This window comes from Balaenoptera ricei, chromosome 3, assembly GCF_028023285.1.
Source record: "Balaenoptera ricei isolate mBalRic1 chromosome 3, mBalRic1.hap2, whole genome shotgun sequence".
NCBI lineage: Eukaryota > Metazoa > Chordata > Mammalia > Artiodactyla > Balaenopteridae > Balaenoptera > Balaenoptera ricei.
The window spans coordinates 18,851,540-18,879,262 of record NC_082641.1 but is presented as its reverse complement, the minus strand read 5'-3'; the positions used below and the strand labels follow the sequence as shown (position 1 = coordinate 18,879,262).

The 27,723-nt window shown below is 32.9% G+C and overlaps 1 protein-coding gene across 3 annotated transcripts in view; it reads left to right on the top strand.

Moving 5' to 3' along the window:
* CDH12 (cadherin 12) overlaps nucleotides 1–27,723 on the top strand; it is a 276,586-nt gene that overhangs the window by 191,408 nt on the left and 57,455 nt on the right. For 2 of the 3 annotated variants that reach the window (XM_059919224.1, XM_059919225.1), the window contains exons 4-5: nucleotides 4,761–4,928; nucleotides 24,708–24,895. In XM_059919224.1, the coding sequence (XP_059775207.1) occupies nucleotides 4,761–4,928; nucleotides 24,708–24,895 (356 nt within the window). The remainder of the gene's footprint in view (nucleotides 1–4,760; nucleotides 4,929–24,707; nucleotides 24,896–27,723) is intronic. The other variant, XM_059919226.1, reaches the window with a different exon arrangement.

The window sequence follows — 27,723 nt, the reverse complement described above, 5'->3', positions numbered from 1 at the left end:
TGTTTCTATAAGTCCTCAAGTTTCATCTATGTTGTTGCAAATGGCAGGATTTTTTTTCATCCTCATGTCTGAATTATTGAATTATAATTATTGAATTATAATTCCATTATATCACACCTTCTTTATCCAATCATCTGTTGATGGACACTTCTGTTGTGTTCATATCTTGGCTACTGTGAATAATGCTGCAATGAACATGGAGCACAGGTATTTCTTCAAGATCTTGTTTTCACTTTCTCTTGATACATGCTCAGAAGTGGAATTGCTGGATCATATGGTAGCTCTATTTTTTACTTTTTTTTAAGGAACCACCATACTATTTTCAATTTACATCCCTACCAACAGTGCACAAGGGTTCTCTTTGCTCCACATCCTTGCCAATACTTTTTATCTCTTGCTCTTGATTTATTGATAACAGCCATACTAAAAATCATAAGGCGATATGTATCTCATTGTAATTTTGATGTATGTACATTTCCCTGATGATTATTGATGTCAAGCACCTTTTCATGTAACTATTGGCCATTTGTATGACTTCTCTGGAAAAATTTCTATTTGGTTTCTCTGCCCATGTTTAAGTAAGATTTTTTTTGTTTGTTATTGAGTTGCATGAGTTCTTTTATGTTATGGATATTAACTCCTTATCAGATACCTGATCTGCAAATAGTTTATCCCACTCCATAGGTTGCCTTTTCATTTTTATCTATTATTCCTTTTGCTATGCAGAAGCTTTTTAGTTTGATGTAGTCTTACTTGTTGATTTTCAAGATGCCTTCCCAGAGAGTTTATTTATCTTTGAAAACCACCAGCTCACTTCTCTCCCACTCTGTGGTCTTATTTTATACCATCCCTCCCAACAGTGGTATGCTGCAGCCACATCGACCTCCAAGTTCTATTCTTGTATGCTTTGAAGTAGTGCTCTCCTCCTTTTCATCCCTGGGATACTCCTCCCTGGGTTCTTTCTAAGTTGGCCTCTTCCACTTCTCTGGGATTGCAGTCTTTCCTCAGAGAAGACATTTCTGATACTACCTTCAAGAGGACTTTCTTTCATTTTCCTCATAACACCAATCACCATCTGAAATTAGCTTAATCATTTAAGAGCTTCTTTATGACCTCCTCACCACTTTACAGGAACACATACCCATTAAATGTACATTCCATGAAGGAACCTTATACAGAGACTCTATCAATTATTTTCCCAGATGAAGACAGATGATATCCAGTTGGGCAATTTGAGATTAGTTGAATAAAAGGACTCTTTATTAAAGTGCAAGCAGACTGTAGGGAAACCATAAGGGATAAGGCCGAATCTGGAGAAGAAATAAGAAGTGGATGCAGTTACCACACTGGGGATGAAGGAATGAGGGTGTTCTAGAGACGCAGGCAGAGACCATGGCAGGAGAAAGTGTGGAATATGGGGGATCCATGGAAAGAAAAACCCAACTTCATTCTCCTTCTACCATCTAATCTCCTGTCAATTGGCCCAGGGCAACCAGAAACCAGAGAGCAGAGAAAAGTCTAGAAAAGTATATATAGTGGAATTGGAGGGGCAGATGGAAGCCTCTTCACCATTACACCCTTAAACCTAAGAACAATGCCTGAATGAAACATATTTTAGTACAAGTGTTGACTGAATCTATTGTCCCATGTTTCAATCCTGCAGTTAAGCACTCAATTCAAGAAAAAACTCAGATAAAACCAAATCCTCGATTATCACATGTAATATTTCATGATTTTTCATGTATAGTATTGCATTATTTTCATCTCAAAAAGTTTTCTTCAGCATATCTAACCCATTTTTACAAAATAAGCTGAGATCCACCAAAACTAAGGGACTTGCCTATAACACCAAGGTGATTGCAAAGGGAGAATATATCCCCTGATAGATTAGTATACTTTGGTACTATAAGGTTTTATAACCTTAATTTAAGGTTATAACTCTCTCAACCATATATTTCCATTCATATTGGCAGAAATAAAATCTATTTTTCTCATTCTTAATTTTGCTCTAATTATCTTGCATATGTTGGAAAGTTCATCAGGTACAAGACCATACCAGTATTCAATGTAAACTTGCTTATCTACTCTTTTTTTTTTCCCAAAAAATAGGATTTATTTCATAATTATTTCAAATTAATTAATGTTTGTGGTATCACTACTGTGGAGTATCTGTGAAGTATTTATACTGTTTTATAAAATGTACGTTTTTTCTTTTTAATCTTAAACTATTATCATACAAGTTTGTTGCTGTATCTTTATATACAAATGCTGAAAAATAGAGATGGATACTTGAACCTAAATCTAAGATCTGAAATGACAGAATGTAGCAATTCCTTCGGCTGGTTACATTTTGCTATGGAAGCACTTTAGTCCAGTCCTTTTCAAGTTTCCTCCTTGCTCAAGACCAGGCAATCCATTTTCATTTGTTTGGTTTTAAATGTTAGGAAGTTTAGAAACAACCAGTGGCCATAAGAAGAGTAACTTTTTGAATAGGAGATTCCCCGCTGCCCCCACCCCCCGCCCCAGGTTTTTTCAATACACCACAGTATTTAAGGATTCTCTACTCACAGTGAATTTTGTTGTCTGCCTGATTCCCCAGATTCATCTCTAAAAAAATTCTAGAAATGCCATATTTTATTTCTCTGGGACAGTGGTTCCTAATGAAAATGGTGGTGGGAAGGGGAAGCACATCATGGTCATCAGAGGAGATTTCCTTTGAAACTACATACACAACCCTTTCCTCTCTGAATTCTAACATACAGTCTCCCAAAGGCAGCATTACGCTAAAAGGATGGCTGGAAGCTGCGGCTAGATCACCTATCAGACACAAAATGGAGGAGCAGTGCAGGGCAGTTAGGGGTATTGATGACAATTATATCAAATCATCAGAAAAAAACTCTAGTCTTAAATAAGTCTGATAATGCTTATTTGCTCTCTTTTTCATAGAATCAATGTTTTACATATGTATACATATATCATAAAATTTATATATCAAACTTATATTTGTAAATTATATTGAAAATTTTCATACCAGAAATTAAGTGAATGGAGTAAGAAAGATACATATATACTTATTGGAAATGAACTGAGTAAACATAAATCTGGTCAACAACAGGAAAATACAGTATGAATATGAATTAAACCCAGGCATTTATCTAGAAAATATAAATATTATAAGGCAGGCAGAAGTCATGTAGCTTAAGGCATGTAGGACCAGGCCACTGAGATGCAGAGATGAAGAATCTTAGTTAAGACACTTGGAAATGAAACATCAGAAATCCAAGCTGAAGAAAGGACAAACAGATTGAAGTAAAAGAGTGTCAGCAGCAGTGCATGAATAAAACAGCAGGAGCAAAAAATGGAACTTGCCTTTTTTGCAACAATTTCCTGCAAAGGGCCAAAAGAAATTGCAGATTGTAGTTAAGTCTGAATTAGCAAAAGAACAGCATTAGGTAAGTACAGATAAAATAAGGATGTATATTCAGTTTGTGCTTAGGATTCTATATTTTGTGTTGACAATTGATATTAAATTTGTTATTCATATATGCCTTATTATTTAAGAAATAATATCAAAGACACATGGGTTTAAGACAAATTTTCTGCAATCTCTCCCTAAAATCATTAGGTATAGATTGGAATTTGTTATAAAATGTATTCACAATTTACCTGCAATAAATCCAGAAGGTTTTAGTTGTTACACTATGAATAAATATAAATACAGACATAAATATAAATATAACTTAGTTCTACACTCAAACACAAGAACAGAAAATGAGTAGGCTATGTAAATATGCATATATATCATGATTCATGATTATAAATTATTTATAGGGACTTCCCTGGCGGTCCAGTGGTTAAGACTTTGCCTTCCAATGCAGGGGGTGTGGATTAAATCCCTGGTTGGGGAGCTAAGATACCACATGCCTAGTGGCCAAAACACCAAAACATAAAACAGAAGCAATATTGTAACAAATTCAATAAAGACTTTAAAAATGGTCCACATCAAAAATAAATGAATGAATAAATAAATAAATAATTTATAGATTCCTTCCTTCATTTAGCCAGTCATTCCACTAGTCAGACGGTCAACACATTCTTATTGAGTTTTTTCTAAATGACAAGCACTCCATTAGAGGTTGTAGTATAGTAACTTGGTGACAAGAGAGACAAAATCCCTGCAATGGCAAAGCTTAACAAGATCTAAGTAAAAAAATCTGCGGCTAATATAAGTAAGAGGAATCCTGAAAGACAAAATAAAATACACAAAGGAGATATTCAAGTGTTCAAAGAAGCAAAGTAATATATATGTATCCCTCAAAATAGATAAGAATGAAGAAGAAGATGTCATTCTTTAGAAATCTCACCTCCAGTGTAACCACTTAATTTTTTTACTATATATCTAAAATATATATTGCCTAACAATTTGATTATTTTTTAAAGGTAGGATCATTCTGTATAAATTATGTCTAACTTGGTTGACTCAGTGCATGATGACCATCTTTTAGAGCCAATACATTGTTCCTTAACCATATTCCACAATGTTGCACAGCATTTCACTATATGGCTATTACCACAATATATTTAATTATATCCTAACCATTGGATGTTTTGGGTGTTTCACTTTTTAATACACAGAATTTTTGTTAGCATGTTTTTTTTGCTAATGAATCTAGATAGAATCATTTTCTTGTTGTGGACTATTTTATTTTGGAAAACTCACCGTTTGTGATATTTATCTTTTATTTTTTTCCCCCCTTAAGGTGTTATTAGAACAGCTTTGCCAAACATGGACAGGGAAGTCAAAGAACAATACCAAGTCCTCATCCAAGCCAAGGATATGGGCGGACAACTGGGAGGGTTAGCTGGAACAACAATAGTCAACATCACCCTAACAGATGTCAATGACAATCCACCTCGATTCCCAAAAAGTATGTTCTTTCCTGTTCAGTCGAAATCAGTGCAGCTTTTTAAAAAATGTCTTACATTTCATTGAATGTTACAGGAATTGCAGTAATTTTCCAGACACTTTTTGTCTTTAGGAAGTAGAAGCTAAAAATTAAATGTCCTCAGAATTACATTTTTCCATTAGAATCATGCATAGTGTGATTTTAATAGAAAAAAATATAAATGAGTCAATAATTGTACGAATCATGTTATCAATTCTTATAAAAGTAAAATATTCACAATAGGTTGGGATCTTGTCTAATTTCTTACTAGTTGAAAAAGTAATATAAATATGAAAAGTACAATGTAATTTAAGATTTATGACATATATGCCACTGTACTATTTGTTATATCATATAATTAGCATAAAATTTTCTGCCTTCACTTTATCAATTATATGTGTTGAATCATTTCTGTATACTTCCCTGGAGATATCAGATGACATTGCAGTGATGCTATTTCTCTACTTTAGTTGTATTTTATTTTAGTTTTGCAGTAGGTGAAAATTGCTACACTTTCTATGATAATAGAATAATTCACACCTATATCTTCTCTGTAACTCTATATTTCTTATTGAAAATGAATACTTCTCACTTGTGTTACAGCCAGTTTTCTTTTGCAGTATTACATTTAACACCAATAAGTACCTGTTCAATTTCTGGTACATTTTCAAAGATTATAGTTCAGTGTTCCTAGGACTTAGAATACAGAAATTGTTTCTTCCATTGCTTATATAAGTAATTTGATGAAGTCACTAGACACTCATTTGCACGAACAGTTTTAAAAAACAAAACAAAGCAAATCATTTTCCTCTTCTAAATCCAGGAGAGTTTATCTACTAAAGTATATAACAATGAGAATATTTAACTAAATGGATATTTTATTCCTTTAGCTGTGTGGTTTTACATAATTTACTACTTTGTCATTTTTTTCTTAAAATTATCAACCTATATTTTCTTATGGAAATACCCTTAGTGATCAGAAGGTCAGTGTACTGAACAAATGTTATAAAAGTGGCAATTAGAAATCACCATACTTTAGCAACTGGGATGTATATGACAAATGGCTAGTAAATAATAGGTTATGATTAATAACACAGAGTCCTAGAGCAACACTTTCCTTGCTTTCTATTCAGGGAAACTGAAAAAATATAAATAAATATTTCAAAGGAGAAAGAAATAATGCATTTGATTCTCTAGAATGTGGCATTAATAAAGAACATGTTCCCACCTCAAAAATACTGATTTTTAACAATTTTACTGCTTATTTGTGGCAATCTGTAATAGCTAATTGAGGAGACTAGTTTGAAAGATTGTTCTACTTTTACATAAAAGGTGACATTGTACATCTGAATTCTGTTTTGGATTTGTGCATAAAAAATATGTTCAGTTTAGAGTATAAGAAATAGCAGAGATCTTCCTAGGTAGTGTCAGTATTCTTTTTTTTTTTTTTTTTTTTTAATTTATTTTTGGCTATGTTGGGTCTTCGTTTCTGTGCGAGGGCTTTCTCTAGTTGCAGAGAGTGGGGGCCACTCTTCATCGCGGTGCGCGGGCCTCTCTTGTTGAGGAGCGCAGGCTCCAGACGCGCAGGCTCAGCAGTTGTGGCTCAAGGGCTTAGTTGCCCCGCGGCATGTGGGATCTTCCCAGACCGGGGCTTGAACCCGTGTGCCCTGCATTGGCAGGCAGATTCTTAACCACTGCGCCACCAGGGAAGCCCAGTGTCAGTATTCTTATTCACAAGGATGATAGTGAGGTTTTTCAGATGAAGAGTATAAAACTCAACCGGTGGAAGAAAACAACTTCTGGGTATGGATGAAGGGTAATTTGCAAAAGCTTGAACAGCCATCCAGACAAATAGGCTGGAGTGCAACAAGGAAATGAAAATATCTTAATGGGAGAGAAACTACAGTATGGTTAGGGAACCAAGATGGCATGCTCAGGTCCCAGGGAGAGAGGAAGATCAATTCCAGATCTTATCTAGTGAAAAGAATCTGTACAAAGCAGCAGGCTTGTTTGGAATTTATTCGAAGTTGAATCTGTAGATCTAAGAGTAACTAGATGAGACCCACTAGGAAAGATTATGGGGTTAAGGGCATTTGAACTTTTAGAGCATTTTCATGCTGTGTCAGGAACTTTATCATTTTCATATTTCCTTTCCTCAGAAACACTCTGAGATCTTTATTTTCCACATCTTACTGTTAAGAAAACTGAGACTTAGATTAACCTGCCCAAGATCAACAAAACTGGCAAAGGTTTTTTTTTTAATTCTAAAGTTCAAATTTCTTCTAGTTTAACATATGAAAATGAAAAGATATTCTTTTCTTTTACCTGCCACTCTAAACCATATTTTTTAGACACGTCTGCAAAAGAGTCACATGACATATGCTGAATTGTCATCATAAACAGAAATGAGAGGGTAGAAGGAATATACCAAATAGGTCACCGTGATCTAATTATTTTCTTCTTGTGTTACATGCATATTCGAACTATAGCCTGAAAGTATAATAGGTGAGAGATATTTTTGAATCATGAGAAAGAAGAGGGTTTTCACATTTTCATGAATAAAAAATTAATCCCCTTGAAATCTTACATGCCTTTGTGTCAAGCCCTTTTTACTGTACTGTCATTTTGAATTATATCCTTCAGAGGAAAAAGACAGAATACATTTATAAACAGAAAAGCCACCTCTTTAGAAGCCAGTGCTCTTTCTGCAGGAATATTTCTCACATGGATCAATTAAACTGAAAATATGACATGAAATGACAAACTGAAATAATAACTTTTGAATGTAAAAGTCAAGAAAACATATATTTCATACATAATATAACTTAACAAGAGAATTTCCCACAGCTAGCTATATTTGTTCATGTCTGTTCAGCAGTTATGCTGAAAAAAAAATCTTCCTTCAGATGAACTTCATGGAGCTACATTTTTTTCATTGTTTAAAAATGCACAAGATAATTTCTTAAAATTTACTAATCATAATTCGTTTTGGCTTTGTGTGTGTACATATGCATGTGTGACATTGTTAAGCACCCGTTTCCATCCATTTCCTTCTATAAATCTGTTAGAAATGAAAATAAAATTAAATGTCATGGCCATTTGTAGGATGCAAGTGTAAATAGTTTGCTGTTTTACTGTTGCAAAATAGATGGTCCCTGAGGCATCAGAATTTCCTGCCAATTTCATTTGATGATGGTGACAGTGATATTTACTAATAAGTTACCATGTGTCATGCATTATGCAAACTGATTTGCATATATATTCCCATTTAGCTTTACAATGACTGTATAGTATTTTCTCAATTTTAGAAATAAAAGAACAAGAGTATATTATTAATAAAAGTTAAGTAGCTTGTCCAAGATCACACAGCTCCTAGGTAGGAGAACACAAGACCTAATCTTATGAAGGGACTTCAGAACTTTTTATCACTTTCCGTCTTAAAATGCAATTTGCCTTTAATGCCTGTGTTTTGCCCCAAAAGTCCTACAGAGAGAACTGTTCACAAACAAAGGAGGGAATACTGTTTCAGAAATAGAAATAATGCCAGGCATGTTAAAAGAGTTCTACCTGCAGTCATATAAAAACAAAATATTTTCTTTGTAAAATCTTTTACATATAGTCATATAGCTTCCATCTACGATAATCAAGGACATCCGTAGAGGATCTCCATCTGTCAAAATAAGCTACAGCAAAATGCTGATGGTTTCCATTACTTGAATTTTAAATGACAAAACCATCTAACAAGCTGATCTAAATTATACATTATGAGATCAAATCAATTAAGTGATGTGGTTAATTCACATTAGGCAAAATGCTTCTCTCACTTGTCTCTTCTGTGTAATAGTTTTGTAATGAATAAGAAAACAACGTAGGTGAAATAAAGCCCTTCATAGTTTTCATAAAAAGGGATAATTTGTAGGAAACATAGAGAAGTGTTTGCTTCTTTTTCCTTTCTTTTTCAATATAATAAGCATTTAAGAGAACTGTTTGTATGGTAAATGGATTCGAATGCAGAAAATAAGACATTAATATTTATTTTAAGACAATTTCTTAGTCGTAAATAAAACAGTATTTTAAAGTAAGTCTGTTTTTTGGGAATTCCTTGGCGCTCCAGTGGTTAGGACTTCGAGCTTTCACTGCTGTGGTCCAGGTTCAATCCTTGGTTGGGGAACTAAGAAGATCCAGCAAACCAACTGCAGAGCGAGGCCTAAATAAATAAATTAATAAATAAATAAACAAAATAAAGTAAGTCTGTTTTCATCAAATGCCTACCAAACATGTTTATATTGACTTTCTAGTTATAGGACAATTGATTCAGTTATAAGTCACTAAAATATTATTTGTACAATAGTTATTTTCTAAAACATATAATTGTATCCAATATTATACCTAGAACCATGAACCCAATTATACCCAGATGGGGCCACAAAGTCTATTTCTCTTTGTTTACCATTTACCATCTTTATACCTGGAAAACGATAAGCTTTGATACTGAAATTTAGTTGGTAAAACCATGTAATAAGTCATTCCGAATACAGAATTAAAGAGTAATTGAATTTTGACAGCTACTCAGATCCAGCCTTAGAAAATGTACCATCACGTTCTGCCAGGTGTCCAAAGTTTGATTGTCATGGGGATGACTGAGATTGACTACTAAAGATACAAGTTCATGTGTTAAGTTTATTTTTAGATATAATATTTGTACATATTTATATTTTAATATTTATTTATATATATATAATTTGAGAATTCAAAACTTTATACAGATTTATATATTTATTTAAATAATATCATAGGAGAAAATTTTTCCTGGATTTTGAGTGCCCAAGATATGCCTGAATATGTAAATGTGTGTATGCTGAGAATCACTTCGGTCCTTTTCACAATCTCTTTCTGTGACTGTTAGGAAGTGAATTATGTACAGATGTCTCCTCCCAACTTATCTGGAGACTCTGGCCAAGGGCCTGCTTCCTACCTGCAGATCAAGTACAAATAACTGTTAACACCCTCAGCATGTTTCTAAACGATGTCTCTGAGGCAAAGGTGGAATTTCTGTTCTTATCACTGCCTCCAATATGCTATTTTAGGTGAAAGAATGAGAAAGAGAAGATGGTGGCAATTACTCTGAAAGAATACCAAAAGAGACATGACTAAAATAATGGGTCTTATGTGAGCTCCACTTCTATTTAAATGAGAATGAGTACTTCAGCTTCACTCAAATATTTGAGGTTGGAAGGGTGGCGTGGACCAACTGGTCTGCAAAGTTAACTGTATAGATCAAATGTAAGTTAAGGCTTTCCTTAATTGGAACTGGGTGTCGGTTTTAAATAGTAACAACAAATTAATATATGAGGGTGTTAATGATATAAATTCATATTTGTTTATGTTTCTCAAACTTAGTACTGGTGCCGATTTGCATCAACTTTAATACACAGTTTAATTCCCATAATTAAATTGTATTTAAGTAATTTCAAACACCTAACACTTTTCTAGCATTCTCTGACAATTTTACTTAGTCTGTGGCTTTTAGGTCAGTACCTCCCAAAGATATGAATACGACAAAAAATTAGATAAGTTGACCTTTGATATTTATGTATGTATGATACATGACAATTAGATATTCTCCTCATTTGGGAGGAAATGTTTAAAAAGCATTAAAAATCATAAATTTTAGGGGTTAAAAAATTATACAAAGTGTTTATATTCAGGTATCTTCCAGTTCTCACATAGAATGTGGGCATGAGTCATATTTCATGACTCTTATTTCTATTCTTGAAAAATAAGCCAAGACACATTATAAAACTAGCTTTTTACTAAGTGGAATAAACACTTCAAGTTTAATTCCCAAATGGGCCTTTGTCTACTTCAATAAAAATAAATAAGAAATAACTGTTTCCTGAAGATAAGACATGCAAATGATAATCTGGGACTTATTCACCAGTGGCTCTCCCAGTGGTTCTCAAATTATATTTGCCTTAGGAATTCCTTGGGATCCTATGTCCCAGTGATGGAAGTTCTGCTACAATTGACGTAGCTTAGATCCAGAAATCTGAATTGTAGGTAAGTGTTCCAGTAGATTGTGATATAGATCGTCTGCAGGGCACAATTTGAAAATCTGTGGTGAAGGAGCAAGTGTTGATTCTCTGAGAAGGCTTTTTCATTATTCATTAACTAGAGGTAATGAGTTAATTATTTTGTACCTCATGAGAATTTTTTGATTCATGCAAAATTTCACCTATTTGGATGGAGACTGAGTATTAAAATGTAGTCATTTTAAACTAAGTATTTTGAAAGTTAATTTTTTTTTAACACATTAAGCACTCATATACAGTTGTACATCTTGTTTAGAAGTTTTCCGAAGAGTTTACGGATGTCAGATACTGATGTTTGAAGGCTGAACTCAAACTGGATCAAAATGAATACAATTTGAAGGCAAGCTCAGTGAAAAACTTTGCACTCCCAGTTCGCCAATGAGAAGGGATTAGTGAGTTTCACTAGACTCTATGTGGGCAGATGTAAGCAAATGAAAAATAACAGGAGCAGAATGTTTAAATAATTTTTCATTGTTATAATTATCATTATTCACATCATATTGTGCTTTGCTAATGAGTGTATGAGTCCTTTTAAAATAGTGCTGAAACATTTGGATGACTTATTTCGTTCTATTTCCTATGTGGCAAAGTATAAAAGATTGTAGCCTGGTTGCCCCATTGCCCCATTAGCAGGCTTTCAGAAGAATTATGCTTATGAGCTGGATGGCTAGTGACCTTCTTGAGGTGGCAATTATAATCATAATACTATTTTAAACAATTTTACCCAGAGTAAAGGATATATACTATGATTGTTAATATCATTTCCCCAGTTTTCTTAAAATGCTTAAGTTTATTTTATTATTATTTCAGTCTTTGAAAATCACATTATAGTCAATTAAAAATTCCTGCCACACAAATGGGACCTAATGAAACTTAAAAGCTTTTGCACAGCAAAGGAAACCATAAACAAGACGAAAAGACGACCCTCAGAATGGGAGAAAATATTTGCAAATGAAGCAACTGACAAAGGATTAATCTCCAAAATATACAAGCAGCTCATACAGCTCAATATCAAAAAAAAACAAACAACCCAATCCAAAAATGTGCAGAAGACCTAAATAGACATTTCTCCAAAGAAAATGTACAGATTACCAACAAACACATGAAAGAATTCTCAACATCATTAATCATTACAGAAATGCAAATCAAAATTACAAAGAGATATCATCTCACACCGGTCAGAATGGCCATCATCAAAAAATCTACAAACGGGCTTCCCTGGTGGTGCAGTGGTTGAGAATCTGCCTGCTAATGCAGGGGACACGGGTTCGAGCCCTGGTCTGGGAAGATCCCACATGCCACGGAGCAGCTAAGCCCGTGAGCCACAACTACTGAGCCTGCGTGTCTGGAGCCTGTGTTCCGCAACAAGAGAGGCCACGATAGTGAGAGGCCCGCGCACCGCGATGAAGAGTGGCCCCCACTTGCCGCAACTAGAGGAAGCCCTCGTACAGAAACGAAGACCCAACACAGCCAAAAAAAAAAAAAAAATCTGCAAACGATAAATGCTGGAGAGGGTATGGAGAAAAGGGAACCCTCTTGCACTGTTGGTGGGAATGTAAATTGATACAGCCACTATGGAAAACAGTATGGAGGTTCCTTAAAAAACTAAAAATAGAACTACCATACAACCCAGCAATCCCACTACTGGGCATATACCCTGCAAAAACCATAATTCAAAAAGAGTCATGTACCAAAATGTTCATTGCAGCTCTATTTACAATAGCCAAGACATGGAAGCCACCTAAGTGTCCATCAACAGGTGAATGGATAAAGAAGATGTGGCACATATATACAATGGAATATTACTCAGCCATAAAAAGAAACGAAATTGAGTTATTTGTAGTGAGGTGGATGGATCTAGAGACTGTCATACAGAGTGAAGTAAGTCAGGAAGAGAAAAACAAATACTGTATGCTAACACATATATATGGAATCTAAGAAAAAAAAAAGGTCGTGAAGAGCCTAGGGGCAAGATGGGAATAAAGACACAGACCTACTAGAGAATGGACTTGAGGATATGGGGAGGGGGAAGGGTAAGCTGGGAAAAAGTGAGAGAGTGGCCTGGACATATATACTCTACCATGTGTAAAATAGCTAGCTAGTGGGAAGCAGCCACATAGCACAGGGAGATCAGTTTGGTGCTTTTTGACCACCTAGAGGGGTGGGATAGGGAAGGTGGGAGAGAGGGAGACGCAAGATGGAAGAGATATGGGGATATATGTATATGTATAGCTGATTCACTTTGTTATAAAGCAGAAACTAACACACCATTGTAAAGCAATTATACTCCAATAAAGATGTTAAAAAAAAATTCCTGCCACTTTTACACAATCAAATATATGTATTTATTCATACTTGTTCTTGATTCTTAAGAGATATGAATTGAATAATACTATCTTTACTTTTCTCAGTCAACAGTGCACTCTATAAGACAAATATCTATATGTATAAATATATTACAACCACAGTAAAATTCCATAATAGGAATATGATCAGAATAATTATTGGCATAAATAGGATACAGTTATTAGATCTAGCTGGGATTATTAGGAAATATGAAGGCTATAGCATTTAAGAAGAAACGTATAGTAAGAATTTAACAGACTGAAAGAGAGAAGGTTGGTTGCAGAGTGCCGTAATCCTGAATTATACACATGTATTTATGTATGTATGTATGTGCTTTTTTGTAGAGAGGCAATATCATAAATCGATATGTTTAAAAAATAACTTTGTTAAGTTGGTAAACACTGAAGTAGAGAGAAGATGTGGCACAAACCCAGGGCAGTTGTTTGGAATAAACAAACATAGCCAGAATTGAGAAATACACAGCAGCGGAATGCAAAGGACTTTGTGATCTATTGGATTCAGAGATAAGTAAGATAAAGAGCATGTGAAGAAATTATTTAAGTAGGAGATGGTTTTTCTGTTGATATGCTGAAATTTGAGTGGAAATGAACAAATGATGGCTGGAAATATAGGGAGCCTCAAAGAGAAGTCAGAGTCAAAAAAACATTTCCAAGAGACATTTAATGATAGAAGTGACAAATGAAACTTGAGGCATGGATGGAATTAATCAGATTAAAGAGGGCATAATTCTTTAATTTTGAATGTAAGAAAATCCAGGAGGGTGAATGAACAAAGGTATAAGGAGAACCTTAAAAATCCCCACCTCAAACCTTTAATACATATATTTCTGACAATGGTGTATATTTTTAACCACAGTTGTGAAGGTATCCTAAATTCTCATTTATGTCACATGGTTTAAATCTATTTCATATTTGCCTTATTATTGGTCTTAGCATTTATATAGGCAAAGAAATTAGACTTATACAGTATTTATGAGAGTTAAACATGATATAAATAATACTAAAACCATGGAAACAAAATATTTTGCACATATCTATCTTATTAACAAATATTGGACACAATAAATTATATCCTTTAATGAATTATGTTTCATGGATTGCTAGTTTTATAGAAAAGTAAATGCAAAAATGGCTATATCATTTTTTGTATGTATAAAGGGGATAAAAAAATTAAACTCTTCCCTCAAGCAGCTCTGTGTATAATGGACAATTATACTATTTGAAGTAAAATGAATGATAGACTTATGCACACAATGATATACAAATGTGTAAGATGGGCACCAAATCATTACAGAGCAGATCTGAGAGGATGTAGAAGGAATTAATATCAATATTGATTTCTGAAACCTCTAAGAGTTAGCCAGTGGAACAGCAAATGTGTACCAAAATATTTTAGACCATTGAAAAAGCATAATGTATTATTTAACGAATCATGAAAAAATGGAAGTGCAAAAACAAGAAAAAATTTCATCAAAAAATGACTTGAAGTTGTCCTTGAAAGAATGAAGAATAGAATTTATGTAAAAGGGGATGAGGAGCAGTGGGAAAATGAAACATTTTAGGCATAAGCAACAAGATAGGGAAGAGATATGTAGTGTTCAACTATAAAATAGTCAATTAATGAAAATTTAAACCATTGTATACATACATTAATGCATTAACATATGAATATTTAGAAATAAAATTTGTAGATCAATGAACTTGGTGCTATTGAAAAAATTAATTTTGGTTAAGTTTATTTTCTAGACTAGGCTCACAATGTTTCAAAAAAATCTGTGAAAAATCAAACTTTTGGTTAAATAAGTATTCCCAGGTAAATTTGAATTTCAAACATTTTTCAGGCCTAGTTTGTAAGATGTTGAATATATTTATAATTTATAATAAAACCTCAGATGTGGCCCATTTTTGTGAAATTATTGGGCAATATCAATGAGAATTATCCATCTACTATGTTTTGTTAGGTGGGTCAGAAATTACATAGACAAGGACAAAAGAAAGGTTTACATGATTAACGGAGGTTTTAAGGGAATATTCAATGTACTCCATAAAATGAATGTACAACGAAAGGTTATTGATGCACTTGAAACGTTGTGCACTCTTGCCAAGATCTACATCATGTTTACTATGTAATGGAAGTAGTGGTTATATAAATCACATATATTAAAAATACATATTTTTGAGAATCAGGAACACTTTTTATTCTGACAATCATTAAGTAATATAAATGGGTTTTTGTTTCATAGTTCGTTTGGAATTGGTTTGGTTGGAATTTTCAATACTGGCAAGTGAATGACGATACAGGGAAAGCCTGTCAAGCCGTCCATTTCCAAACTGAAGCAGCATCTGCACTGGCCCAGTTTGGCTTGGGGGTGGACTGACAGACAGGAGAAGTCTTAATTTTGCATATGGATCAAAACACTAATTAATATGATATACTGGAAATTTCTGATTTCCAGATCTAGATTTTGGTAATTAAAGGCAACATAAGACTACTATTTGAAGATGAGCAGAGAAGGCAAAGCGTACTGGCAATGAAGAAAGTCTAAAGGAACAGTGGGAGACAAAGGGGAAAAAAAGGGTTTTATTACATCTTGCATGTTGTACATTTTTAGACTAATGGTAACATGATGTGGGAGAGTCTAAAAGTTCAGGAAGCTGAGTTATCCCCTCGATGATATTATTTTTTTTCTGTGAAATATGAGACAAGGTCATATGAGATATGGTTTTTGCTTTTATTACCTTTTTATTTCCTATAGAGAAGGCAAGATCATTTTGTGTGCTATTATACTTGCTTAAGTAATTAAAACACTAAAATATTTATAAAGCAACATTTTACTTCTCTGTAATTAGATGGTAAATCACACACACACACATATACACAAGATCACTATTTGAACAATTTAATGTCTGACTTCAATCACTGAATCAACAGTTTTATAGTAATATGCATTTATTTTCTAAATTTTATTTATTTATTTGTTTTTGTTTATGAAGTTTTTTTTACTTATTTTTTTGTTTTTTAAAAGTGTACAATTCGGTGCTTTTTACTATAGACAAAAAGTTGTGCAACCATCTCTACTATCTAATTCTAGAATATTTTTATCACTCCAAAAAGAAACCACATACCCATGAGCAGTTATTCCCCAGTTCCTCTCAATTGCATCCTCCACTCCCATGCATAATTTTATCTACTTTCTGTCTCTGTAGATTTGCCTATCTGTACACTCCATAAAATGGAGTAATACAATATGTAATCTTTTATAACTAGCTTGTTTAACTTAGCACAGTATCTTTAAAGGTTAATCCATTTTGTAGCATGTATCAAAAAATAGTTCACTTTTATAAATTGACATATATTTGACATACAATATTATGTTAGTTTCAGGTCTACAGCACAGTGATTTGATATTTAAATTCATCACTAAAAGATCACTACAGTAAATCTATTGACCATCTATCCTCATACAAAGCCATGACAGTACCATTGATGATATTCCCTACTCTGTGCAATATGACACTGTGATTATTTATTTTATAACTGGAAGTATATACCTCTGAATTCCCTTCACCTATTTTGCCCATCCCCGCCACCTTCTTCCCCTCTGGAAACCACCCATTGTTTGTTCTCTGTATCTATGAGTCTGTTTTTGTTTTGTTTTTTCTATTTTGTTTTTTAAATACCAAATATAAGCGGGATCATATGATATTTGTCTTTTTCTGTCTGGCTAATTTTACTTAGTATAATACCCTCTAGATCCATCCATGTTGTAGTAAATGGCAGGATTTCATTCTTTTTATGGCTGAGTGATATTCCATTGTATATATGTACCACATCTTCTTTATCCATTCATCTCTTGATGTTCATTTAGGTTGCTTTAATTTCTTGGCTATTGTAACTAATGTTGCAATTAACATATGGGTGCATATATCTTTTTGAATTAGTGTTTTTGTTTTCTTTGGGTATATATCCAGAATTGAAATTGCTGGATCATCAACACTTATTTTTTGGCTTTTTGATGATAACCATTCAGACAGGTGTGGGACAATATCTCATGGTTTTGATATTTATTTCCCTAATGATTAGAGTTGTTGAGCATCTTTTCACGTGCCTGTTGGTCATCTGTACTTCTTCAGAAAAATGTCTTTTCAGGTCCTAGGCCTATTATTAAATTTTTTTTTTTTTTGAGTTTATGAGTTCTTCAGGTATTTTGGGTATTAACCCTTTACTGGATATATCATTTGGAAATATCTTCAATTAAGAAGTGTTTTTTTTTAATTTTTTAATAGTCCCATCTGCTTATTTTTGGTTTTGTTTCCCTTGCTGGAGGAGACAAATCCAAAGAAATATTGCTAAGATAGATTTCAAAGAGCACACCACCTATGTTTTCTTCTAGTAGTTTTGTGGTTTCAGGTCTTAAATTTAAGTCTTTAATCCATTTAGAGTCTATTTTTATATATCATGTGAGAAAGTGGTCCAGTTTCATTATTTTTCATGTACCTGTCTAGTTTTCCCAGCACCATTTATTGAAGAGGTGATCTTTCCCCCACTGGATATTCTTGTCTCCTTTGTTGTAGATTAATTTACCATAAGTGCATGGGTTTATTTCTGGGGATTCTCTATTCTGTTCCATTGATCTACTGATCTAACAATACCATTGACCTAACAGTACCACACTGTTTTCATTACTGTAGCTTTGTAGTAAAGTTTGAAATCCATGAGCATGATACTTCCAGCTTTGTTCTTCTTTCTCAAGATTTCTTTTGCTATTAGTGGTCTTTTGTGGTTCCATACAAATTTTAGGATTATTTGTTCCAGTTCTGTGAAAAATGCTATTTGTATTTTAATAAGATTAAATTAAATCTGTAGATTGCCTTGGGTAGAATATTTAACAATATTAATTCTTCTAATCCATGAGCATGGTATATCTTTCCATTTGTTTGTAAGTTTTCAATTTCTTTTATCAATGTCTTTTAGTTTTCAGAGTACAGGTTTTCACCTCCTTGGTTATACTTATTTCTAGGCATTTTATTCTTTTTGATTGAATTGTACAGAGGATTGTTTTCTTAATTTTTCTTCCAACAGTTATTATTAGTGTGTAGAAATGCAACAAATTTCTGTAAATTAATTTGGGATCCTACATCTTTACTGAATTAATTTATTAGTTCTAATAGTTTATTTTTTTTTCTGGTGGAGTCTTCAGGATTTTCTATGTATAAGATTATGTCATCTGAAAAGAATAACAGTTTTATGTCTTCCTTTCTAATTTGGGTTTCTTTTACTTATTTTTCTTGTCAAATTGCTGTGGCTAGGACTTCCAATACTATGTTGAATAAAAGTGGTGAGAGTGGGCATCCTGGTCTTGTATCTGATGTTAGAGGAAATGCTTTCACCTTTTTCCCATTGACTATGATGTTGGCTGTGGGTTTGCCATATATAGCTTTTGTTATGTTGAGATATGCTTCCTTTACACCCACTTTGTTAATAGTTTTTATCATAAGTGAATGTTGTCAAAAGCTTTTTCTGCATGTATTGAGATGACCATATGATTTTTATCCTATGATAATGTGATGCATCACATTGGATAATGTGATGCATCACATTGATTGATTTGTGGATTTAGAACCATACTTGCATTCCTGGTATAAATTCCACTTGGTCATGGTGTATGAACCTTTTAATGTATTGTTTAATTTGGCTTGCCAATGTTTTGTTGAGGACTTTTGCATCTATGTTAATCAGGGATATAGTCCTGTAAATTGATGCTGGCCTCACAGAATGAGTTTGGAAGAGCCCCTTCCTCTTCAATTTTTTGGAATAGTTTGAGACAAATAGGTGTTAACTTCTTTAAATGTTTGTTAAAATCCACTTGTGAAGCTGCCTGGTCCTGGACTTTTGTGTATTGGGAGTTTTTTGATTACTGATTACACTTCATTACTAGTAATTGGTCTGTTCAGATTTTCTATTTTTTTCTGATTCAGTCTTGGAAGAATGCAGTGCTTCTAGGAATGTATTCATTTCTTCTAGGTTGTCCAATTTTTTGGCATATAATTTTTTGTCATAATCTCTTATGATCCTTTGTATTTCTGTGGTGTCAGTTGTAACTTCTCCTGTTTCACTTTTGTTTTTCTTCATTTTAATTTCTTTTTTTCTTGATGTGTCTGGCTAGAGGTTTATCAATTTTATTTATCTTTTCAAAGAACTAAATCTTAGTTTCATTGATTTTTCTTTTCTTTTTTTTTTTTTTTAGCCTCTATTTCCTTTATTTCTTCTTGGCTCTGTGCTATTTTCTTCCTTCCAGTAACTTTAAGTTTTGCTTATTCTTCTTTTTCTCATTCCTTTAGGTATAAAGTTAGATTGGTTATTTGAGATTTTTCTTGTTTTCTGAGGTAGGCCTATATCATTATAATCTTCCCACTTAGAACTGCTTCTGCTGTTTCACATAGGTTTTGGAATGCTGTGTTTCCATTTTCAAACTCTGTGGTTGTAATTTCCCTCCTGTTTGCCAGTTATCATCCTGGGGGTGTAGGTCTTGAGTATAACCCATCTCCTCCCCTTCTACCCATCTTGTTGTGGTCCCTTCTTTATATCTTTAGTTGCAGAAAATCTTTTCTGTAAGACTTTAGGTTGTTCTCATAGATAGTTGCTCTGTAAGTAGTTGTAATTTTGGTGTGCCCAAACGATGAGATGAGTTTAAGTCCTTTCTACTCTGCCATCTTGATTCTCCTCTCTATTTTCTAAAGTTGAAATGTAAATGTAATATTTCAAGTAATCATCTCCTTAAGTCGTCTCAAGTATATGCTTTCAAGTTCTTAAAAATGTTTAACATTCTTATCAATTTGAAATAATTTCTACTTAGGTCTAATTATCTCCACCTTAGTTATTTGTTACGTATAGATACGTTTTATGTGCAGCTGAACATTGGTTTCTTATGTATTGTTTTTCAGTAACTTTAGATTAGTTATTACTATAAGCATAAAATAAAATGTATTTCAAAAGAGAATTTGTAATGGATTATTCCACCTTCTTTTTATTTTCTATTCTTATGGCTGAATGTTGCCACAGTACTGTATAATTCATTCATTCATTAAATGTATTTATTCAGGTCCTATAATCTTTATTTCTGATTAAACTGCAACATATTAATTTGTATTTTGTTAAGTAAATATATGTCTTTTGGTGTGTTCATCAATACTTGGAAATTTTCTCAAAGAAAAAGGAAGGGAAATATAAATCCTTTGTCCTTAGGTATTAATGAATGTGCACACATGCACACACACACACGTAGTGCAAGTTCTAATAATCAAAGTATAATTTTTTGAGTAGCGTTAGTTACTTAGAGGATGCCCACTTGGCCTATAATTAAGTAACAGATACTTTTTTTTTTTTTTTTTGTAACAGATACTTTTACCTTTGGAATTAACAGGGCACATTATCTGTAAGAAGCTAGAGAATTTGATCACTATAATTCTACCTTAGAACCTTAGTTCACTACATGCAGTTTTCTCCTTTTCTATGGGAACATGGTTATTTTTTGTTAAGCCTAGCAGGCATATTTGATAGCTGTGTATGTATATATTCTTATTGACTCTGTGAATAATTTCTTGTCACCTGTCTTCTAACTTAATGTGTGTTGTAGAGGTAGTGCCATTAAGATGTTTCATATGTGTCAAAAGTAGGATGCCCAGAAAATGATGGCAGTGTAATTACATAGTACATCATAAGCGATCCAACTTTGGCACAGGTGAAGATTTACTTCAGTTTTGAATTAATCTTAATGACCCTAGCTTTATTGCTGTTGAGTTTCTAGAAATGATAAAATGTCAAGCCATTGGAAATAAAATGACAGAACCTAAACAATCTGACAAGACTAATGCATAGTTTCCCTGACTTGTTCCATGTTCTGTAGACTTTATTATCAACTACAATGTTCTACTGAGAAATGCTTGTCTTAATGAATGCATCTTCCACCTTACTACAATGTATATCTGTTATGCAAAGAACAGAAAATTCAGTGCTCTGTATGTGTTTGTTTTATGTACACTAAAACCTCAATGTAGAAAACAGATGTAAGTGGAAAACACTGTTTTACTTCTATTATATCTTAATTTTAGTAGGGCATGTTAGTGGAATGCTATTAAGTCCATCTTTTAAGGACAAGACTAATATTTCAATTTAATGACAAGTTTTCCAATGCTGTTAGATAGTTATGAATTTTGCAGGCAAACTATATGCTGACAACTTTTTCTAAAACTGCTATTTAACTTATATTGATAGAGGATTGCAAAGTATGGCTGTCTTCACATTTATTGTTATTAGCCTCATAAAGTGTTCTTTCATAAAACATCAAAGTCATATCTCAGCCTATAGTCTTGAAAAGGCATATAGTCTTTCATCTATACTCATATTATCTGATGTCCTTTAGCTAGCCTCTCAGAGTTTAAATTTTTTTCTGACATTGAAAGGTCTCAATTCTGGCTAAACTCTTCACCTTCACTAACCATAAGCCTAAGTGATGACACCAGACTAGATTATTTCCCTTGATTTTTTGATTCTATTATTTTTACTTTTAAATGTTCAAATGAAAAGCAAACTCATAAACCTAACATGTAACCTAAAGTTGCTCCCCCTGAATAGCTTGGATAAAGTAAGCAGAAATTTTCCAAGCTTTTAAGTTAGATGCCCATATTTTCCTAAAGATTCCATTCAACCCTCCCCTTTCCCCAGTGATGCAACACCATCACCATCATGCACTGCTTGGCCATGTTATTCAAGAACTTTCCTAACACTTACTGATGTACTGTTAGATTAGACCATGACAGATCACACTATAGATTCAAGGCTTTTGGTGTTTCTTCATTTCAATATCACAATCACACAATGAGACACAAAGGTTGTAGACACATTTCTGGTAAATCATAGGTGCTAAGAAAGGAAGAAAAAAGGAGATAAAAAATACTTCACATGTTCTATGCCTTGTCCTTTTTCTTTGGAATTCGTCACTGAGAAATTTAGTACAACTTTATATAACTGTGTCACATGCTTTCTTGCCACATTAAACAGGAATTCAGGCATCCTTCTGTTTGCTAATATCTCAGGAGTGCTTCAATAGGATCAGGGTTTAATATGGCTATTGTGAAACACATGCTCTATAGAAACTAGGTTGCAAAAGCCACATTATGTCCTGCTTACTAATCATGGCTATATGAACTCAGACAAATTCCCCTTGGATATCTGTCTTTACCCTTTTTGGAGGCAATGGGTATACAATGTAACCCATAATTTTATTCTTTTTCTTTGCTCGTGTTGTCTCAAATTCAAACCCTGCTTTAAGTTCACAAACATTGGACAACTCTATAGGATAGCCACTCTCTTAAGTGTTTAGGGAATAAAGCCTAATGAAGCATAATTATAGTCTACGAAAAGTTGCTAGTTTGATAGATAAATATGAATTCTTCAACCAAAATTATTTTATAATGTCTACATAACACTCCGTTGTTGCCACTTGAAGTATTTTTATTTGGTATCTATTTATTTATTTAACATTTACATTTTCTCTTTTAGAGAGATTTCTCATATCTTGTTTGAAGGCAGCTATAATGTTAATTAACTATTAAGGTAACTAATTAAGCAAGTATTTTATACCACTGTAAAATGTACTTTCTGTCTATTACACGGAAACAAACAATTTTAGGTAAAGACTTAGCTCTCTCAAGACTAAATATATTATATGTCCCGTTGAGGTAATGTCCATTGGATGGATATAAATAAGGCTGATTTTAACATTATAGGAGCAAAGAGTAGATATCCTTTTTGGGGGCGGGGGTTAGAAAAGCAGATGGCAAGATTTAAGTGCTTCCTGGGCTAATGAAATTGGAAAATTTTGTAACCGGTTGTGAAACAACAATAGACCTCTAAAAATAACTGGGAATAAAGAATAGACTATTTGGCAGAATCTCCATAAAATGTGAATGATTATTTTTTCTCATATCTCAAAGGAAACAATTGTAATACTGTAATGTAGCTTGTTGAATGAACTTTAACATCCAAAAAACATATTAAAACCTTCCTAATTTAATTGCTATAAATGTAACTAGAATTTCAAATCAAATTAATTACCCTGGTTGCTTTACTCATGGGAAAGCAGAATCAAAAATCTACTAACAGAAGCTTAAACTGGTGTCAATATTAATTTAAACTTTATATTTTTGTGTTTAGTTTTGCTTTAGCATTTTCATTTCCTCCTATTTTCTTTCTTTCCTTTTTTTGATTTAAACAGACTGCTGTTTAACCTATTAATATTTATATTGATGAGATATCAGTAAAATAGCCCATATTTTTTTCTTCACGTTATACCTTACAAGATTTTGTAAACTCTTTTAAACAATGTATATATTTTCATTTTTGTGGGATACCATAATTTTTCTTGATTCTATTATATTTTATATAGATAGAGATTTTTATAGGTTTTTCTGACTCGGTGTCAAATTTATAGTAATGTTGGTGCTCCACCTGGTGGTAAACAATAAGCATTTTACTTTTCTCTTTTCCTTAGCGTTAAAAAATTGGGAGATAGAATTTTATATCCTGACTTTAAACGTGTGTAAAAGTACCTGGAAGGGAATCTACTAAAAATTTACTGAGTATAAGTTGAATATTAGTCTGTAGTATACTATACTTAAATCCATTATAGATTAAATATATGTACATATATTTAATACATAGATATAAATATATATATACACTTATTATTTTACAAGTAATTTTTAGTTTAATGATTTATACTTATTGAGGAAATAGTTCATCTATTATTATATTCATTTACATATATGTTTTATATTTATGTATGTTAGAACACATAGCCTTATTTTTCTATAAATATCTAAATATCTGTCTTCTATCTATCTATCTATCATCTATCTATGTATCTTTTTAATCTATGTCTTGTATCCTGGATTCTTTTGCATTAGTATCCGTTTATTTCATGAGTATTCCCACCTTCACATTTGATACTGGTTACACTTAGATGGTGCTAGTATGTAAACTATTTCTTCACAGTAATTTTAATTTAACACTTTCTATTTATAATGACCACTTGAAATTCTACAACAGAATCTATTGAAGTGAAAAGTGAAATTATTACTCTTAATTATAATCTTTAACTGGACAGCAAATTGCCTTTCAATTTTGCACTATTATGTTTTAGAGTTGATTTATTTTCTGTAGACTATATTTTCAAGGCTGGTAATCTTATTATGTACTTTACTAACTCAACTGTATACAAAAATTATATATATCTTATCAGGCATTTTCCACCTGAAAGTTCCTGAGTCTTCCCCTATTGGCTCAGCTATTGGAAGAATAAGAGCTGTGGACCCTGATTTTGGACAAAATGCGGAAATTGAATACAGTGTTGTTCCAGGAGATGGGGGAAATTTGTTTGACATCGTCACAGATGAGAATACACAAGAAGGAGTCCTCAAATTGAAAAAGGTACATAGACACGTTTTTTGTTTTTTATTTTAATTTTTATTTATTTATTTATTTATTTATGGCTGTGTTGTGTCTTCGTTTCTGTGCGAGGGCTTTCTCCAGTTGCGGCAAGCGGGGGCCACTCTTCATCGCGGTGCGCGGGCCTCTCATTATCACGGCCTCAGTAATTGTGGCTCACGGGCCCAGCTGCTCCGCGGCACGTGGGATCGTCCCAGACCAGGGCTCGAACCCGCGTCCCCTGCATTGGCAGACAGACTCTCAACCACTGCGCCACCAGAGAAGCCCCATAGACATGCTTTTCAAAGTAGATTACCCAATAAAAATTAATGAACAGAAAGACTAAAACTTGAAAATGACGGAAATTTTAATTTTCCTTCAATGAGCAGTATTTTAAATTAAAAAAAGACCAGGTGACTATGAAGTATTCACTCCCAGAGACACTTTTATTCTGTGATTCACCTGGTATATATTTTATGTTGAAACAATTAGGCCTATTAATTTGCTTAAATCCTTAAAAAATTCTTACCAGAGTCAAATTTTAATTTAATTTTTTAATGTTATCAACTCAGACGAAAAGGTTAATTTAAAAATGAGATCTAGAAGTAAACTCTATGCACACCAGGCTTGATCTTGCCCCTTTTATTATTTTTCTGAGAATATAAATATCTAATTCACACATTGTTTGTGAGCCTGGACCTCAGACTGGAGGAATTCTGATATGGGCGAGAGCTGCTACTGGCAAGTGGACGAAATGAGAATGGGTAGCGCTGGGTTTGAGGGGCTATGACAAGGGAAGTGAACAGAAAAATTAACGAGAAGGAGGGAGGGGACAGAAAGGTGGAATGCGGTGGGAAGCCCTCGAGTATTGTTAAATTGTTTTATATAAAAGAGGATGGAGAGCAAAATTCAAAATATTGGAAATGAATCCCTATCTCAGTGTATGTAGTTTGTTTTTTGTCAGGTAGGGGCATGAAGAAGGAGAATGTAAATGTGAGAAAGAGAAAAATCATGACTGTATTTGGGGTGTGTAGATTATTTCTATAACAATGAGGTAAATTATAGGAATTTCCAATAATACAGCACAGGCAAAAAAGTGAACTTCATTTAATTGAATACAGTTTTCCCCTCTCCCTATTATAGCAAAGTGCACTCTATTTATCCCCAAAGGCGGTATACCATACACATTTAATTTTGATACTTGTGATTATTTTAACCTGCAAGAAGTATTTTTACATTCAGTCCCATTAATCATGCTGCTGTTTCCATATTTGTTCAGGAACTCTGAATTTTATCAAAGAAACAACATATGTGGTAATAAAAATAATCCTGAAAAGAAACAGTTTTCATATAGATGATTTGTCATCTTTTAATTCCTACTATTGCAAGAAAATTGTGCTTTGTCTAGAAATTAATTTAATCACATGGTCCCATTCAGCAAAATTTTTCATTTATGCTAAATTTTCAGAGTATAGCTAGAAAAAAAAATTTGTGTCAAATTTTTCATCCATTATTATTTTGTTGTGGTTTTGCTTGTTTTTCTTTTTTTTATTCAGTAACAAATCCCTTAAAATCTTGTCACAATTTTTTTTAAATGATCTCAATATATAACAATGCTTAAAATGTGTAAAGATATTAATTCATATTAAACAAATATAAATTCTCTTAGTAATATGAGAAATAATAGAAAAGATTTTATATCAATGATTCATAAAACTTAAGTTGGAAATTAAATATATTTACAAAGTAAAATTGAGGTACAAAAGAGTTACATTGTGTATAATATATATATTTATATTAATTTATATTTACAGAGATACAATGAACATATTTTATATTTACACATAGGATTTTATATTTTGTATTGATTTACATTTATTTATCATCTATGCCAATAAATAATCAATGTCTAAGTGTCAATCTGGGAAAATGTATGACATTCTTTTTTACTTTTTAACACAATTGAAAAGGGAGTAGTGTGCTAACTATAGACCTTTATATTACTATGTCAAAGTGGATTAATCATTGAAAGTAATGACTTAGTTATATAAATCAACTTTTTGTAAATACTTAACTTATTATGCATAATCACTAAAGCAAGAAGAATATATCTTCTGCCTCTTTAGTGTAGGGAGATGTCATAAAGAGTGAAAGAGTCTTATTTATTTTGTATTCATTTTGTTTATTTTTTTGAAAATTTTCTAGTTTTTAACTAGATTAAAAGTGAGATTTGTGAAATTATAGCATACCTTTATTAAAATGGATTTACATAATGTATAAAATAGTCTGGAAAGTATATCTTGAAGTAAATATATATATATATATATATGTATGTTTATAAATACATATATTTTTCCTCCTGCAGTGGATAAATAACCGTTGCCCATTTTGCTGGCATAAAATTTGTTATCTAAATAAAGCTCAGGGTCCATAACTAAAATTCACTCCTTCATTCACCAAACATTGATGCGACAACCACTAAATCCTAACCCATTCTGGACTCTGGGGGGCAGTGAAGGAAACAGACACATTCACTCTGCTCAAGCAGCTACTGTTCAACTGGGGAAGTTAGGCAGTAAGTAAATTTAAAAGCACTGTCAGTATTAAATTTAAGTTTGAAAAACACAAAGCAGGGTAAAAATAAGCAATTTAGAGGATGGTGGCTATCCTACAGTGAGGCAGTCAGAAAAGACTTCTCTGTTCGGATGAAATTTCAGCAGAGACCTGAAGGACTCAAAAGATGAGCCATATGGTACCTGAGTGATGTGTGTTCCAGAAAGATTGAGCAGCAATTGCAAAATCCCTGAAATGGGAGTGTACCGGGCAAGGAG